General features: G+C 43.8%; 1 protein-coding gene across 1 annotated transcript in view; it reads left to right on the top strand.

Moving 5' to 3' along the window:
• The window catches only part of LOC105016331 (mitogen-activated protein kinase kinase kinase kinase 4), a 63,758-nt gene that overhangs the window by 25,511 nt on the left and 23,804 nt on the right, over window positions 1-14,443 (top strand). Inside the window, 10 exon segments of the mRNA XM_034297636.1 lie at window positions 7,674-7,730; window positions 11,120-11,245; window positions 12,280-12,390; window positions 12,473-12,563; window positions 12,664-12,794; window positions 12,948-13,002; window positions 13,115-13,193; window positions 13,328-13,503; window positions 13,594-13,666; window positions 13,776-13,986. Coding sequence (XP_034153527.1) covers window positions 7,674-7,730; window positions 11,120-11,245; window positions 12,280-12,390; window positions 12,473-12,563; window positions 12,664-12,794; window positions 12,948-13,002; window positions 13,115-13,193; window positions 13,328-13,503; window positions 13,594-13,666; window positions 13,776-13,986 — 1,110 coding nt within the window.

Below are 14,443 nucleotides of genomic sequence, written 5' to 3'. Positions count from 1 at the left end.
GACGCCAGAAAATGCTGTGGTCTCCATTACCATAGCAACCTCTTTTCTGGCAGCTGAATATTTCCAATCTCTGCAATATTTTGGCTTAGAGTAGACTCTGGTGAGGTCACAATATTTTGGGGAATTTATTTTTTGAATTATTACACAGCATACTCATTTGTTTTGATTTAAAAGGATGAGTGTTGGCAGGCAAAATGAATGGCTGGTAGATTTTGAATCTACCTGGCACCTTTGCTAGTGAACAGACATTTTTACTTGATGCCCAGTGCTGTCAGAAGTGATAAAAAAATAACATTCTTCCAGGGTATACAGGTACAGAAATGACAAAACATTGGCATTGTCATCGGCCAATTGTGGTAGAATTCCAAATGTGATCATCTGAGCGATCAAAGTATATGTTGACACTGTAAAATCAGCAGGGTAAATGTTCCTCCCTGGACCCTTACAGACACCCAAGTGCATTATGTTTATTAAGCTAGATATGCGTGCCCTGTGCTCTCCACCCAACTGAAAGTACTCATTTGTATAATTATTTTAGAAAATTAGTTAACCGATTAATTGATTAGCATTTTTTTTTTGGTATCCTACAAATCGGCATCGGCCTTGAAAAATCTCAGTCGGTCAACCTCTAAACTCTATGTGCATGAGATTGAAAATGAACACGTCAGATAAGCAACCAAATCTTTACACGATGCGAATTGATAGCACTGATTCCCAGTAAGACAGGGTTTAGAGGAGGGGGATAAGAATGAAGACCGGTCAGTTCTGTTATTTGTTGTCATTGCTCTTGTCTCTTCTCCCACCCTTACTATGCGTGGGAGTGATGGGCTGGATTGCTCTGCAGCTGCTGTGTGGTGTGTGTAAGTGTGTGTGCAAGCGTGTGTCCAATTTTTGGGACAAGTGGTTCTTTATTGCACCCATCTAGGCTTGCTGGACGAGACAAGGGAGCCAGGTGCAGGCATGGACCTCTGCGACGCATGCACACAGACAAACACAGGGCTCCGGGCTAGTTTCCAATCGTGGATGTGTATTTTTCATGTGGTACCCTTAGAAGAAAACTGTGTGCTTGTCCAGGATGACTCTGCTCCCTGGTATTTCCTCAGGGAAGTGGCTCTCTGGTCTGTGCCTTATCTGGCCTTCATCTTCCTTAGATAAGACTGAATGACACACTTCCTATATGCTACACCCTTAACTTTTCACTCTTTTTAGTTTTTTTAGTTTTCTGGTTTGGTGCGTACCATACTTGATTGCACTGCTTTCAAAATCGTGGTACTCTTTGTTTCTTTTGATGGATTTCCTCCTCTTGTCTTTCAGTTACCTTGTTATTGTTTGTGACTGTGCACACACTGCGACCAACTCTGCTACAAAAGCAATGTGCTTCTCTAGTTTAAACCAAACGGACACGTGAATGTCATCGTTATCAATGCTTTGTCACTGTCAGTAGGTCATCATTGTCAAGATGATTTCACAGCCCCATCCACTGCTGAAAAGCACAATGAGGATTTCAACACCCACAATCTCACATGGTTGTGAACTCAGTTTTGTGGTTAGTAACAGATATATGATTAGCATTCTTGAGGGGGGAATGCATTCTTGAGGGGGGAAAACGTCCTCCATGTACACCAGTCTTTCTTGCACGTCAACTTTATTTTCTTAACATTATTTTACAATAGTCTTAACATCGATCCCTAATAACAACCTAAGCACTCCCCCTCAATTAACCATTCTCTAAAATTGTTCATGAATCGCCTCTCAGACTCCTAACAAAAGCAGCTACCTACAAACTAATCCAATATGAATTATATGTACAGTATATTACTTTGTGTTGCATTGGGGGTTAAAGAGGGGGTAGAAAATAGTTTTCCTGGAGGTAGCACACAGTGCATTACACAATGCCCTTCTCTACATTAACTTACTTAAGCTCTAACAATTTTTCAATCTGCTCCACTCTAAAATGTTTTTATCTTATGTAAAGTATTATTTAAATAGTAATTTTGTTTTGTTTATATCGTTTTTCATTTGAAAATACTATATTTCTCTGATACTTTTATTTTGAAGGCAAAATACGAAAATTGGAGGTCTTATTGTAGCTGCAGAATCTCTAACATTGCCTGCATGGCTAATCTATTGTAGCCTGTTGTAGATATCCATTTGTGACCGTTAGCTCATTTCTTACCTTTGGTTGTCGCTCAGGCGATGGCTACCTTTTTTATATCAAAGTGACAGACTTAATGACAGTTCAAACACACTTGCTTGCCTGATGCCCCAAACGTCGGGTGCTGGATGTTGTTGCTCTCCTCTGCTCTGAAGCTTTTGTGATAGTAAACTGCTGGTGATGCGTAACTGCTCTCAGCTTGATAAAAGATAAATAATATTTCATAAAAAATATTAAGTTTTTCTGTGGTGGCGCATCACAATTTAGCAGTGGCCGCTCTGATTATGAGGGAGGGAAACAATGCTGTAATTTGATCTCTGAGAAAGCATCTGAGAACGATGAAGATGTTGGATTTCATGGTTGTTGAGATGAAAGGGAACAACAATCCACTTTTTCTACTGTTCTTTCAACTAGTTTTAACCCTCTGTGTTAAGGCCAGAGGTCAGGCTCTCAGACATAGGGATTTATGAACTTAAAATGTTGAGTCCCCACAGGTCTAGAAGGCTTTATAAATACATTTTGCTCCCTCAGTAATTAAGGATTTGTAAAGGGGTTGAAAGGTTGAAAAGTGGATGGAAGAGAGGCCTTTCAATTGTGTTCAAATTACTATAATAGACGTACAGCCTAATGAGACCGTTGACTTTGTTTGTTTTAGGTCAGAAGGCAATCTGTTATATTGGTTTTACTCTAATTTAAGCCACAGGTCAGACATATGAACCACTACTACCTATTTTTAACTGTGACTGAATTGCAGTTGCAGTACAGAGAAACTGTATGGCAGGTTTTGGATTGGAAAGATAGACGTGATATACTGTGGTCAGAGACCTAGTTATGGGGAAGTTAACTCCTAGAACTCTCAATCATGTCTTTTTGTAATTGTTTCATCCCCAATCTTGAAATCAGGGAACAGACCGTGGATTACGCTCCATTTGTAAAAATAATCTACATTTTGTGAAGAAAATATTTTTTCTTCACAAAATGAATGCTTCACAAAATGAATGAAATTACCCTTGCCTGAGGTTATTTCTGAAGGCCCACTGTGTTGTTTTTCACCATAAGCCATTCTTTACTTCTTTCCCAGCCTGAAGTTAGCATCATTAGCTTTGTCCAAATTCAAGGAATAAAACTGCAATACCCAAGCTAGCAAAAGCTGCATTCCAAGCAGAAACAAGAGCTCTTCTTACTTCAGTAATCTATCACACTAGCAGTGTTTTTCTTTTTCCGTTGCTTACTGCCAAACTAGACATTTTTTGTATAAGAGCCAGCAAGTAAAAGTTCATATGACATGAAAGGGAATAAGGATGCTGCTAACCAGTGCAGAAGGTTTACAACTTTATGAAACAAGCTAAGCAAGTTGTTTTTGTCAGAAGATGTAGAGAGGCTAGCTGTGTATGTGGCAACGCAGTGTAATCACACTATGGTGTGGGGTATTTAGTGGAAGGATCATCACGATTCTTGTCAGTCTCAATGTCAATCTCAATGAAACTACCTAGTGTAATAAAGCCTACTCTCAAGACTCAAGCACTGTTGATCAGACAGTCCACATCACACAGGCACACCTTTATTTCCGTTTGTCTTAGATTTGGCAACCTATGCCCAAAGAAAATATTCAGCTAATCCACATTATATCTCAGACACCACTGGGATGATTTTGATTAATTTTTTGCGTCTTGCCGTTGAGATCCAATATTTAGAACTGTAAACACGTCATTAGCGAGGGACACATTTGCTCTTACGTTGATGTGTTGGTGTGTGTATGCAGATGTGTGTGTTAGGCAGATAGAGGGCAGACTCAAGGCTGTGTGGCTGTGGAATAAAGGAACCGGAGCAGATGATGTCATAGTGCAGTGTGCTGTAATTGCTGTCTGGGTGCTGCAGAGTTCACCTGTCACCTTGGGTAGGGTACACACACACACACACACACACACAGCTGGTTGGGTTCCAATCACTTGTGTGTTATTTTACTTCAAAGAGGCCTGAAACCAGAGATGGAGAGGGGAGGGGCCCGCTGGCACACACCCATAGGCTAATACTGACATGACAGGTAGGGATAAACGTTTTCTCCAGTGAGAGCCCACTCTGTAAGCACCCAGTTACCCCCTGGCACTGTGTGCGTGTGTGATTCTGGGAAATTTGGTCTCACTGGGATGATTTAATGGAGTTTTAACTCAACTCTTCCCCCAGATTCTACTGGATAACCGCTTAGATCAGCAGAAAAACCTTTCCTCATCCTCTTTTTAGCTTTCTGCTTTACCTCCTTTTTGGCCTGGTTCTCTGTTACCCTCTCCGCCCCCGTCACATCGGAACACCGATCTCTCTCACAACGTGCTTTTAGCTTTTACCCATACTCAGAGTTTTACTTGGTGGTGTGGTGTTTTACAGAAAACAGAATACAAAACAAATTACACAAACATTATGGACATTTTGCTCAGTTTGTATGTCATATCACTCGGTTTGTTGGTTCAATTCACATGATCTCCGACCTAAAATAATATCCATACTACTAAATCTTCTCCAGCTCAGGTTTGTGTATGTGCTGTGTGTATGAATAAATAGTTTATATCTTTTGTGCCTAAGTGCATGGTGTTCATCAAGAGTGAAGGACCCCAGTGGTCGAACTCCATCAGCTTCCATTAAATGCAGCATCCATCTTCCTCAAGCATGTGTTGGCGTTATAGTAGCTCTGCTGACTCAACCATTACCCCCCTCCCCTTGAGACAGACACAGACACAGCCACAGACAGACACACACAGCCACAGCCAAATTAGTCCATTACACTCCACTCAAAGAATCATAGCACACTGTTTGAGGTTGGAGAGACTCAAATCACTGTAATGGACTACATGATTGAAGCCATTCACTGGTCTCAGACAAGCCTTCTTACTCAGTAAAGACTTATAAAATATAAACAGTAAAGCAATTATGACCATACAATTTGGTTTTCTGTGGGTACTGTTATCTAACAGTTGTCTGTTATGCTTACAGCAGTGTTTCCCTCTTATTGTAATATATTGTGATGCGGCGCCACAGAAAAACAAAATATTTTTAAGAAATATGATTTTTCCACCAAGCTGTGCGCAATTTACCCTTCCGTGCAGTTTACTGTCGCACAAGTATCAGAGCAGAGCAACATTGTCCTGCAACCGACGTTCCTAGTATCTAGCCATGGAGTGAGGTCAAAGAAACGTAACTGTCTGTGTCTGCACACGTAGGTTTGTGTTGAACTGTCAGTAAATGGCTGTGACATTGATATAAAGCACATAGCCATCATCTGAGCGACAACCAAAGGTAAGAAGCAAGCTAGCTAACCAACTGCCGCTACAATAGATTAGCGTCATGCTGGATTCGGCAGCAACAATAAGACCTCCGGTTTTCGTATTTTACCTTCAAAATAAAAGTCTGCGGTGTGCCTATAGAGTCTGTATTGTGTACATTTTCAAAGGAAAAAATATAAATGAAACAATATTACTATTTAAATAACAAGTTACATATGTTAAAGAATATTATAAGGTGGAGCACATTGAGAAATGGTTAGAGCTGAATTAGCTTAATTTTAAATATAAAATCCTATTCTGATGTTGTTGTTAATTTGCTTGTGCTCATTAGCTTTGGAGAGGGATTATAAATGTTATAAATCCAACCAGACTATTTTCCATATGCCCACTGTAATGTACAAGGGATACTTTTTTTTGAAAAACTATTGTGCTGCAGTGAACATATTTATAAAAAATACTCAGGAGAGTTTGTAAAGTTACAAATATAATGTAAAATCATGGGGCATTTTGTATATATTTATTTTTTTCTACCCCCTCTTTAACCACTAATGCAAAACACCTATACAGTACATGGAATTCCTATTGCCTCATTAGTAGCTAGTGGCTTTTATTAGGAGTCTGGGAGGCGATTCATGAACAGTTTTAGAGAAAGGTTGATCGAGAGTGAATACTTCGGTTGTTATTAGGGAATGATATTAAGAAAATAAAGTTGGACAGCAAGAGTGGGTGGTATACATGGAGGATGTTTTAGCATTTCATGCATCGAGCCTTTGGTGTCATTGATGCTGGCATGTCGGCCCGCAACAACCCCCAGTGTTGGGAAAAGAAGTAGGGGAAAACACTGTTACAGGGGCCTCTGAGCCCATTCATACTGCAATAGTTTCATTGAGGTTAACAATACCTATTTTTGCTCTACTTTTGACACAAACAACTTGCTTACCTTGTTTAATAAAGTTGTTAAACACACTGCCTTAAAAGTAACTGTTATCAGAATTCAGGCAGCTGCTTTGTTAAAAACACATAACATTAGCTAGTTACTAACATAGCCGTAGAAGTCACAAGTTAGCTTTTGGTTGAATCTATTTAAGGGGTGGGGTATATGGTCAATATATACCACTTCTAAGAGCTTTATTTAGGCAAAATGTATTACAGAATGCCTGGACACAGCGCTTAGCTGTGGTATATTGGCCATATACCACATTGTGTTTCCTTATTGCGATTACGCACTGTTAACCAAAGCAACTATAGCAGTAAAAAAATTATGTAATGTCATACCCGTGCTATATGGTCTCATATACAATAGTTATCTGCATTCAGGATTCAAAGCAACCAATTTATAATACTTTAATACCAGGCAGCGCTTTGAAAGGTTAGTATACAGCTAAGGACAGAATTGACATTTCGTAGCAGGTGAGGAACACTTACACAAGGCAGATTAGGACAATTACTGTAGAAGGTTAAGATAATTAACGTACCAGGTTAGGATAATGAGATTAAGGTTAGGAAAATAGTTATCTATACCATCTAGCCACAACCTGTGGTAGCAGGCATGGTCCTCATGGGTTACAGGCCTATGTGTCGTCTTGTGCAACTCAGGCAGGCCTACCAAGCCTGGAGAACGGCAGGCCAAAAAGCACAATCACCTGCCACTCCTCTGCTTCAGCCTTGTTGAAAGAAGTGGTAAGACAAATTGTTATGGTGACTGCTCAGAGCAGGCAAATGAGGAGAGCAATGCATTCTGGGACTGGCGCTGGGAGACCGCCTCCTAACTCGGCACTGATGTGTGTGGCTCAACTGAGCTGTCACGGCTGTCCGTCTCCCTCCTGTAACTCTTTTATTCTGATTTGGATTTTCATCAGTAGAACATTTTGAATATCCATGGGGGGTGGGGGCCGGGGACAAAGTGGGTTAATCCCTCATCACTCAGCCTCAGGACTACCCCCATCTTAGACATCCGGGGGTGGGGAGGGAGGTCCAGCTATGGTGTCGACAGACCGGCTCAGACAAAGGAAATCAAATCCTTCTGCTGTGTAATCTTTTGTTATCTGTTGATGTGTGTTGTAGCAGGTATAACAGTTGTCACGTACAATGGTCTTTCATGGCTAGGAATAAAAAAATAAATCTCTAGTAATGTGTCTGGGATCAGTTCTGTGACTCTTTGATTGGAACTACTGTATGCCACATGGATGCTGCATATCAGGGCTGAAATGACGTCATTCACTAATCTCTCTGTCTCTTTGCAGGGCCGACATGTCAAGACAGGACAGCTGGCGGCCATCAAGGTCATGGACGTCACAGAGGTAAGTCGGTGCTTGATTGGGAGCGGTCTGTGGGTGATGTAACAGAGCCCCAGTTTAACTAGTGACAGTTTTACTTGGCACTTTTGACAGTTGGTGGACCTATGATACCCACATATTTACCACAGTTCCATTTTGGTTCACAGTGATGAAACTACTTCCTGAACAATTTGGAGATTTAAGACATCACTAATCCATCCTTGGACTCATTCTAGACTTTATCTGCCCTCCAGTAACTCCCTGAGAAAGACATAACATTTTTTCAGAAAATAAGCTATTTAAATTACAAACTAATTTCAATACCATATTGAGTAAAAAGATGGATCACAGAATAAGTATTTAGTTTTTGACTAAAGGACCAACATTATAGCCCATGTAGATTTGGTACATATCCTAAGTTGAGGCCCTAGATATCTCTTAATTTGAACAAAAACACAAATAGCTGGATAGCTGCAGTCGCCAAGATAAACCTCCACTGCACTGCTCTTTCTGCTTTTCTCAATTCCCCAGGTCAATATTTTCCCTCCTGAAATAGCTGTAATATCAGACTCATCTGAAGGCCACAAAGTTAAGTTTGTTTGGAGTTGGGAAAGGGAGTACAGAGACCTCTGTGTAATCAGGTGTGTGCGTGCCTGCGTGTGTGCGTGCGCGTGCGTGTGTATCAATTGTCAGCCTCTGTTATCCTTCCAGGTCTCCCTTATTATGGCTGAGCAGAAATGCAAACCTTGCCTATGTAGGCAATTGTCCCTGCGAAAGTGTAACAGACAGGTCTTGTCTTCCTGACAGCATATTCCTACGTACCCTGTCAGGTATCATTGGTTTTAAAGATGTTCAAGCCCAATCCTTTAATTTATCATGTAAATGAGGCAAAAGAGATTGTGATTAGGAGGGAGAGGAAGGAGGATCAGATCGAATGATTCTGTTTGCTAGACAGTCTGGCGTGTGGCTTGTATTTCTGCAGTCCTCCTGTTGGGCTATGCATGTTGGAGATCTTAACCACATCAGCGCTTTTTTGAGAGGGGACATTCTGAAAAGGGTAATTTTCTCCCAGTTCAACCATTTTGTAAAGTAAATACTTCAGTTGGGGTTTGGGTGTTTGCCAGGGGAGTTAGAGTAGTAGGGTTGGGGTAGCATGTTTATTTTTGAAAAACATGATTGTCTTCTGTTGTCCTGGAAAGGCCATGGTCAGGCTAGTCTGTTTAAAGTTAAAAAGTATTTTGTTTGTCAAGTGCATCGAATAACGTGTCATTCTGAACGCTGAAATTATTTTGACATGGCACGCATGGCTACACAGTAATTAAGAAATATATAAAGCAAAAATAATAGCAAAAAATAATAATAATAAATATATACATAATCGTGACTAGAAGCAGTTCCAGATAATGTATTAATTGGAATGTATAAATAGAAATCTTAAGTGTTGTGCCTATAAGTGGATGCATTTAAGTGGCTAAATGGGAGTAGGCATGTTTCACATGTCATTCAGGAACATCTGGAATGCAGGAACTATTTTGTGCCAACAACTAACTGTGTTTTAAATTGTGTTATGCTGCTCAATGAGAGAGCCAGCTAGCATGCAGTGGGCCTGCAGACCAGTTAAAGGGCCCGGGATGGGAAGACATCCATGTGATGTCAGCCAAGTATGTGTGGCCAAGCTCCCTTTAGTGAACGTGTGCTGTGTTTCTAGCCCCAGTATGGTGTTAGCTCCACTCTACAGACTCATTTAAGCATATGTGCGTTGACCCAGATCCCACTTCCTGTTCTACATACAGCACAGAGTGAGTAAGGTGGGGGGGGGGGGGGGTAGGCAAAGTGAGTGATTATCAGAGAAGAGAGATTGAAGGAGAGAGAGGGATCGTTCTGCCTTCCTCCACTCAGAAGGTTCAGCTGAAGTGCAGTGGGATTATGGGAGGGGTTTAAGTGCTCAGCCGCTCGTCTCCTCCCCTCGCGGTCTACTGTCTCTCTTCCATTTTCCTCTCCCGTTTCTCTTGCTTGCTTTCCCCCTTTCTTGCCCCTTCTCTGTCTTCCTCTCTTTCTCCTCAGTACTACCCATCTGTCCTCTCCTGTTCTAGGATTCGGTACTGCTCCTCTCCCAGTGTCTCTACGTGACTAGCTTTAATGACATGGCCTCCTGCAGTGAGAGCTGTAGGATCTAGAGGCCTGTTCCTTTTAAACTAGCACAAACGCTGCTGTTGGAGGATGTCATTAACTGTGGTTCCATAGTATTCCTTATCAGCAAATTCCGTGATTCAGACACAGTCTCTCCATTTTTCATTTTTCTCTCTTTCCATGGCCCTCTATTTCTCACTACCACAGCTCAGTGTCTGTACAGTTTAGTGAGTGAGGAAGTGGTGGTGGTGGTAGCAGCCCATCACCCTTATTTTTGTTCCATATTGTGCTACTATCTGTAAAATGGCTGCCACCACCTTCTCGCACCATTTTAGTTCAAAATGTGATAATAGCCCCAGAATTATTATGAAGGGAACAGGAGGATATGAAGGTCAGAGCGAGAGATTTCTGAAACGATGAGAGATGAGGTTGTGCAGAGTGCAGACTGATGAAAAGGTGGAGGAGAGAGATGCTGTCATATCTCCATGCCTGAACAGCATTAATCCGGCCCCCATCCTCTCCAGTCTGGCAGATCTACTGGTTTTCTCTCTCTTCCTCTGTCTCCCTTTCGCTCTCTGTCGCCTCATTCAAAGGGGCTTAATATATCTCCCTCTCTGCCTCTCTGCCTCTTCCTCAGTCCCTCATTTTCTCTGAAACACATTGCTGCCTGATGAAACCAGATAGGATAAATGTCACGTCATCCCACCTACGGGATGACCACATGTTGAGGGAGTGTTATAGAAATGTATGTTTGGGCACTGAATCGACGCCCAGCATTGTTTATGAGAAAACCCTGTGTCTGTGCATGTGGGTATGTGTATGGCATATATAGATTTTTTTAGTCTCCTTTATCATTTAGGATATAGTATGTGGCAGTTTCATTGCCGTGCCCTTCAGCCGTCTCATTGTGACTGAAAGTCAACAAATTGTGGTCTTGATGTTCTTTTTGTCATTATTTATTTTGTCATTATTTGAAAAATGACGTGAGAAGTAAACAATCATGGGGTGTCCGTTCACAAATGGTTTGTCTATGTGTATGTTGTTGCCTTTCTGTCTGTTTGTGTCTGTCTTTGCAAATGTGCCAGTCTTTTTCGTCCTGGGGGCTCCCAGATGAGACTTTTATCAGGTGACATGTCTCTAGGCTGTGTTCTTCGACCAGGGCAAAAAGAATAAAGATTTGTTTTGTGTATGATTCGCTCCATTACCTAATTAAATTACTTTTCTCCCTCTTCAGGGTGATATAATTATTAATGCTCACTCTCTTTCTCTTTGTGTTTGTGTAGGATGAAGAGGAGGAGATTAAACTGGAAATAAATATGCTGAAAAAGTACTCCCACCACAGAAACATCGCCACGTATTATGGAGCCTTCATCAAGAAGAGCCCCCCGGGACATGATGACCAGCTATGGGTACATCTGTTTACTTCCCTCCTCCCCTCTGCCCCATACCCTCCCCTCAGCCCCATACACTCCCCTCAGCCCCATACCCTCCCCTCAGCCCCATACCCTCCCCTCAGCCCCATACACTCCCCTCAGCCCCATACCCTCCCCTCAGCCCCATACCCTCCCCTCAGCCCCATACACTCCCCTCAGCCCCATACACTCCCCTCAGCCCCATACACTCCCCTCAGCCCCATACACTCCCCTCAGCCCCATACACTCCCCTCAGCCCCATACACTCCCCTCAGCCCCATACACTCCCCTCAGCCCCATACCCTCCCCTCAGCCCCATACACTCCCCTCAGCCCCATACACTCCCCTCAGCCCCATACCCTCCCCTCAGCCCCATACCCTCCCCTCAGCCCCATACCCTCCCCTCAGCCCCATACACTCCCCTCAGCCCCATACCCTCCCCTCAGCCCCATACCCTCCCCTCAGCCCCATACCCTCCACCTACAAATGCCTACTTATCTGTGTCATTTAAAGATCATGATAAAAACCACTACAGCTATTTCCTTTTTAGTCTCTTTTAAACTATCGTAGTATGATTAACTCCAGCTAGATCACACCATCCACAAACCTCACTTCCTTCCCTGTCAACAGTTGCTCAGTTCCGTTCCTATGTGTGTTTGCCTGCTAATGTTAGTTTTAATGGCCTCTGTCAGACTCTGGGGCACTTTATTTTCCAGAGATGTATGTTCTGCTGACAACAAGAGATGAGAGAAATGGGAATGCAGCGAGAGAGAGAGCGATGAGAGGAATGGAGAGGAAGAGTTGGGAGGGAGTGGGGGGAGGGAGGGAGGCATGAAGAGGGGAAGGTAGATTCTGCGAGGTCAGGTTTACTTATGGTTTATTACCATTCATCTATGGTTTTCTTACAATATAAGGACAAAAGAGGTTCTCCCAGTCCAGTACTCTATCTAATGTTTCCACATCTGTTACTGTAACCTTTCACATCCACACTCTTATGGTTGCACTGCACTACTTTCCCTTTGGGTCTCCAGCTGGTAATGGAGTTCTGTGGTGCCGGCTCCATCACAGACCTGGTGAAGAACACCAAGGGCAACACACTGAAGGAGGACTGGATCGCCTACATCTCCCGTGAGATCCTCAGGGTGAGTTCCTGTTTGCTCCCAACACCTTCTGCCTTCCGTTGCATGCTGGGATCTGTAATCTGACGACTGCCTTTCTCTACAGGGTTTGGCTCACCTGCATGCTCACCATGTGATCCACCGTGATATCAAAGGCCAGAATGTGTTGCTTACAGAGAATGCAGAGGTTAAACTGGGTGAGTTCCCGTTTAGGCTTTAAATTCAAGAGGCTAATAGTGTTTGAATTGATCAGTTCGAGAACCGGGTTCTGACTGGTGTTCTCCTCCTAACCTCCAGTGGACTTTGGTGTGAGTGCTCAGCTGGACCGGACGGTGGGCCGGAGGAACACGTTCATCGGGACGCCCTATTGGATGGCGCCCGAGGTCATCGCCTGTGACGAAAACCCAGACGCCACCTATGACTACAGAGTAAGATGGACTCTGCATAATGTCACGCTGCTTTCTGTTTATGGATGTCAGTGTACAATGTTGACTCGACTTGGCCCTTGACCGGGGGCCATTGTCTTGGCTGTGTAGGCTGTGTAGAGGTGTCCGTATCTCACAGTGTGTTCTCTCATGCAGAGTGACTTGTGGTCTACTGGAATCACAGCTATAGAGATGGCAGAGGGGGCCCCTCGTAAGTATAACCACCCAATTACTGTTTTATCCGAGTGTGCAGACTTGGTTGAAATGATGTGGTTGTTGTTTTTTCCTTCTGTCTGACCTGTGTGTGACTGGTCTTCCTCCAGCGCTGTGCGATATGCATCCAATGAGAGCTCTCTTCCTCATCCCCAGAAACCCACCCCCTCGACTCAAGTCCAAAAAATGGTGTGTAACTAATTTGTGGTGTCATGATTAAAAAAAATGCAAACCACAGTTTCCCAATTCTTCGAGAAACTGGTGCGTAGCTTGGCTGACCTCAGTGTCTGGTTGTGAAACCACTGACCGGTTCCTCCCCTCAGGTCTAAGAAGTTTTGCAGCTTCATTGAGGGCTCCCTGGTGAAAAACTACACCCAGCGCCCCCCCACCGACCAGCTGCTGAAACACCCCTTCATCAGGGACCAGCCCAACGAGAGGCAGGTCCGCATCCAGCTGAAAGACCACATCGACCGCACCAAGAAGAAAAGGGGGGAGAAAGGTGTGTCTTAGACATGCTAATCCATGCGCACACACACACAACACAGACACACCCCCTAAGGTACAATCTCATCGTTCCTCTCTTCTCTAGATGAGACGGAGTATGAGTACAGTGGCAGTGAGGAAGAGGAGGAGGAAGCTCAGGAACAGGAGGGGGAACCCAGGTGACTAACCCACACGGGACAGTGTCAACACGCTTACGGCGAACCTATGGGCGGAGGGGTCTGTGTTGTCCACGCTGCTCCGTTTTAACCCATGTCACTTGTCTGCCAGCTCCATAGTGAACCAACCAGGGGAATCCACCCTGCGTAGGGACTTCATACGCCTGCAGCAGGAGAACAAGGAGCGCTCCGAGGCCCTGCGCAGACAGCAGCTCCTGCAGGAGCAGCAGCTCAGGGAGCAAGAGGAGTACAAGCGCCAACTGCTGGCTGAGAGGCAAAAACGCATCGAGCAACAGAAGGAGCAGAGGAGGAGGCTGGAGGAGGTATGAGAGGCAGTGTGGGTGGGTGTGGGTATCTCGGTCAGTGTGTGTCTAGGTCTGTGTGTGGGGGTGTGTGTGTCTAGGTCTGTGTGTGGGGGTGTGTGTGTCTAGGTCTGTGTGGGTGGGTGTGGGTGTCTAGGTCTGTGTGTGGGTGGGTGTGGGTGTCTCGGTCAGTGTGTGTCTAGGTCTTTGTGTGGGGGTGTGTGTGTCTAGGTCTATTTACAGTGTAAATAAAAAATATATATTGGTTTTATTACCGTTCGCTAAAAAATCCTCCCTGAATCCAGTGCTGAGTCTAGCCGTAGGGTACACCCGCTTGCCCTCTGGTCTGGGCTTTTCTAATTGGCCGTTTCGTGTCAATGGAAAACCAGAAAGCTCAATCTCTACCTTCATCTGGGAGGATTGGGCCAGAAGGACTCGTCTTCCTCAGTTCTTTGATGTTAAAACATTCTGGACCACA

This window comes from Esox lucius, chromosome 16, assembly GCF_011004845.1.
Source record: "Esox lucius isolate fEsoLuc1 chromosome 16, fEsoLuc1.pri, whole genome shotgun sequence".
Classification (NCBI taxonomy): domain Eukaryota; kingdom Metazoa; phylum Chordata; class Actinopteri; order Esociformes; family Esocidae; genus Esox; species Esox lucius.
The sequence above is the reverse complement of the archived record's forward strand: the minus strand, read 5'-3'. Positions and strand labels throughout refer to the sequence as shown.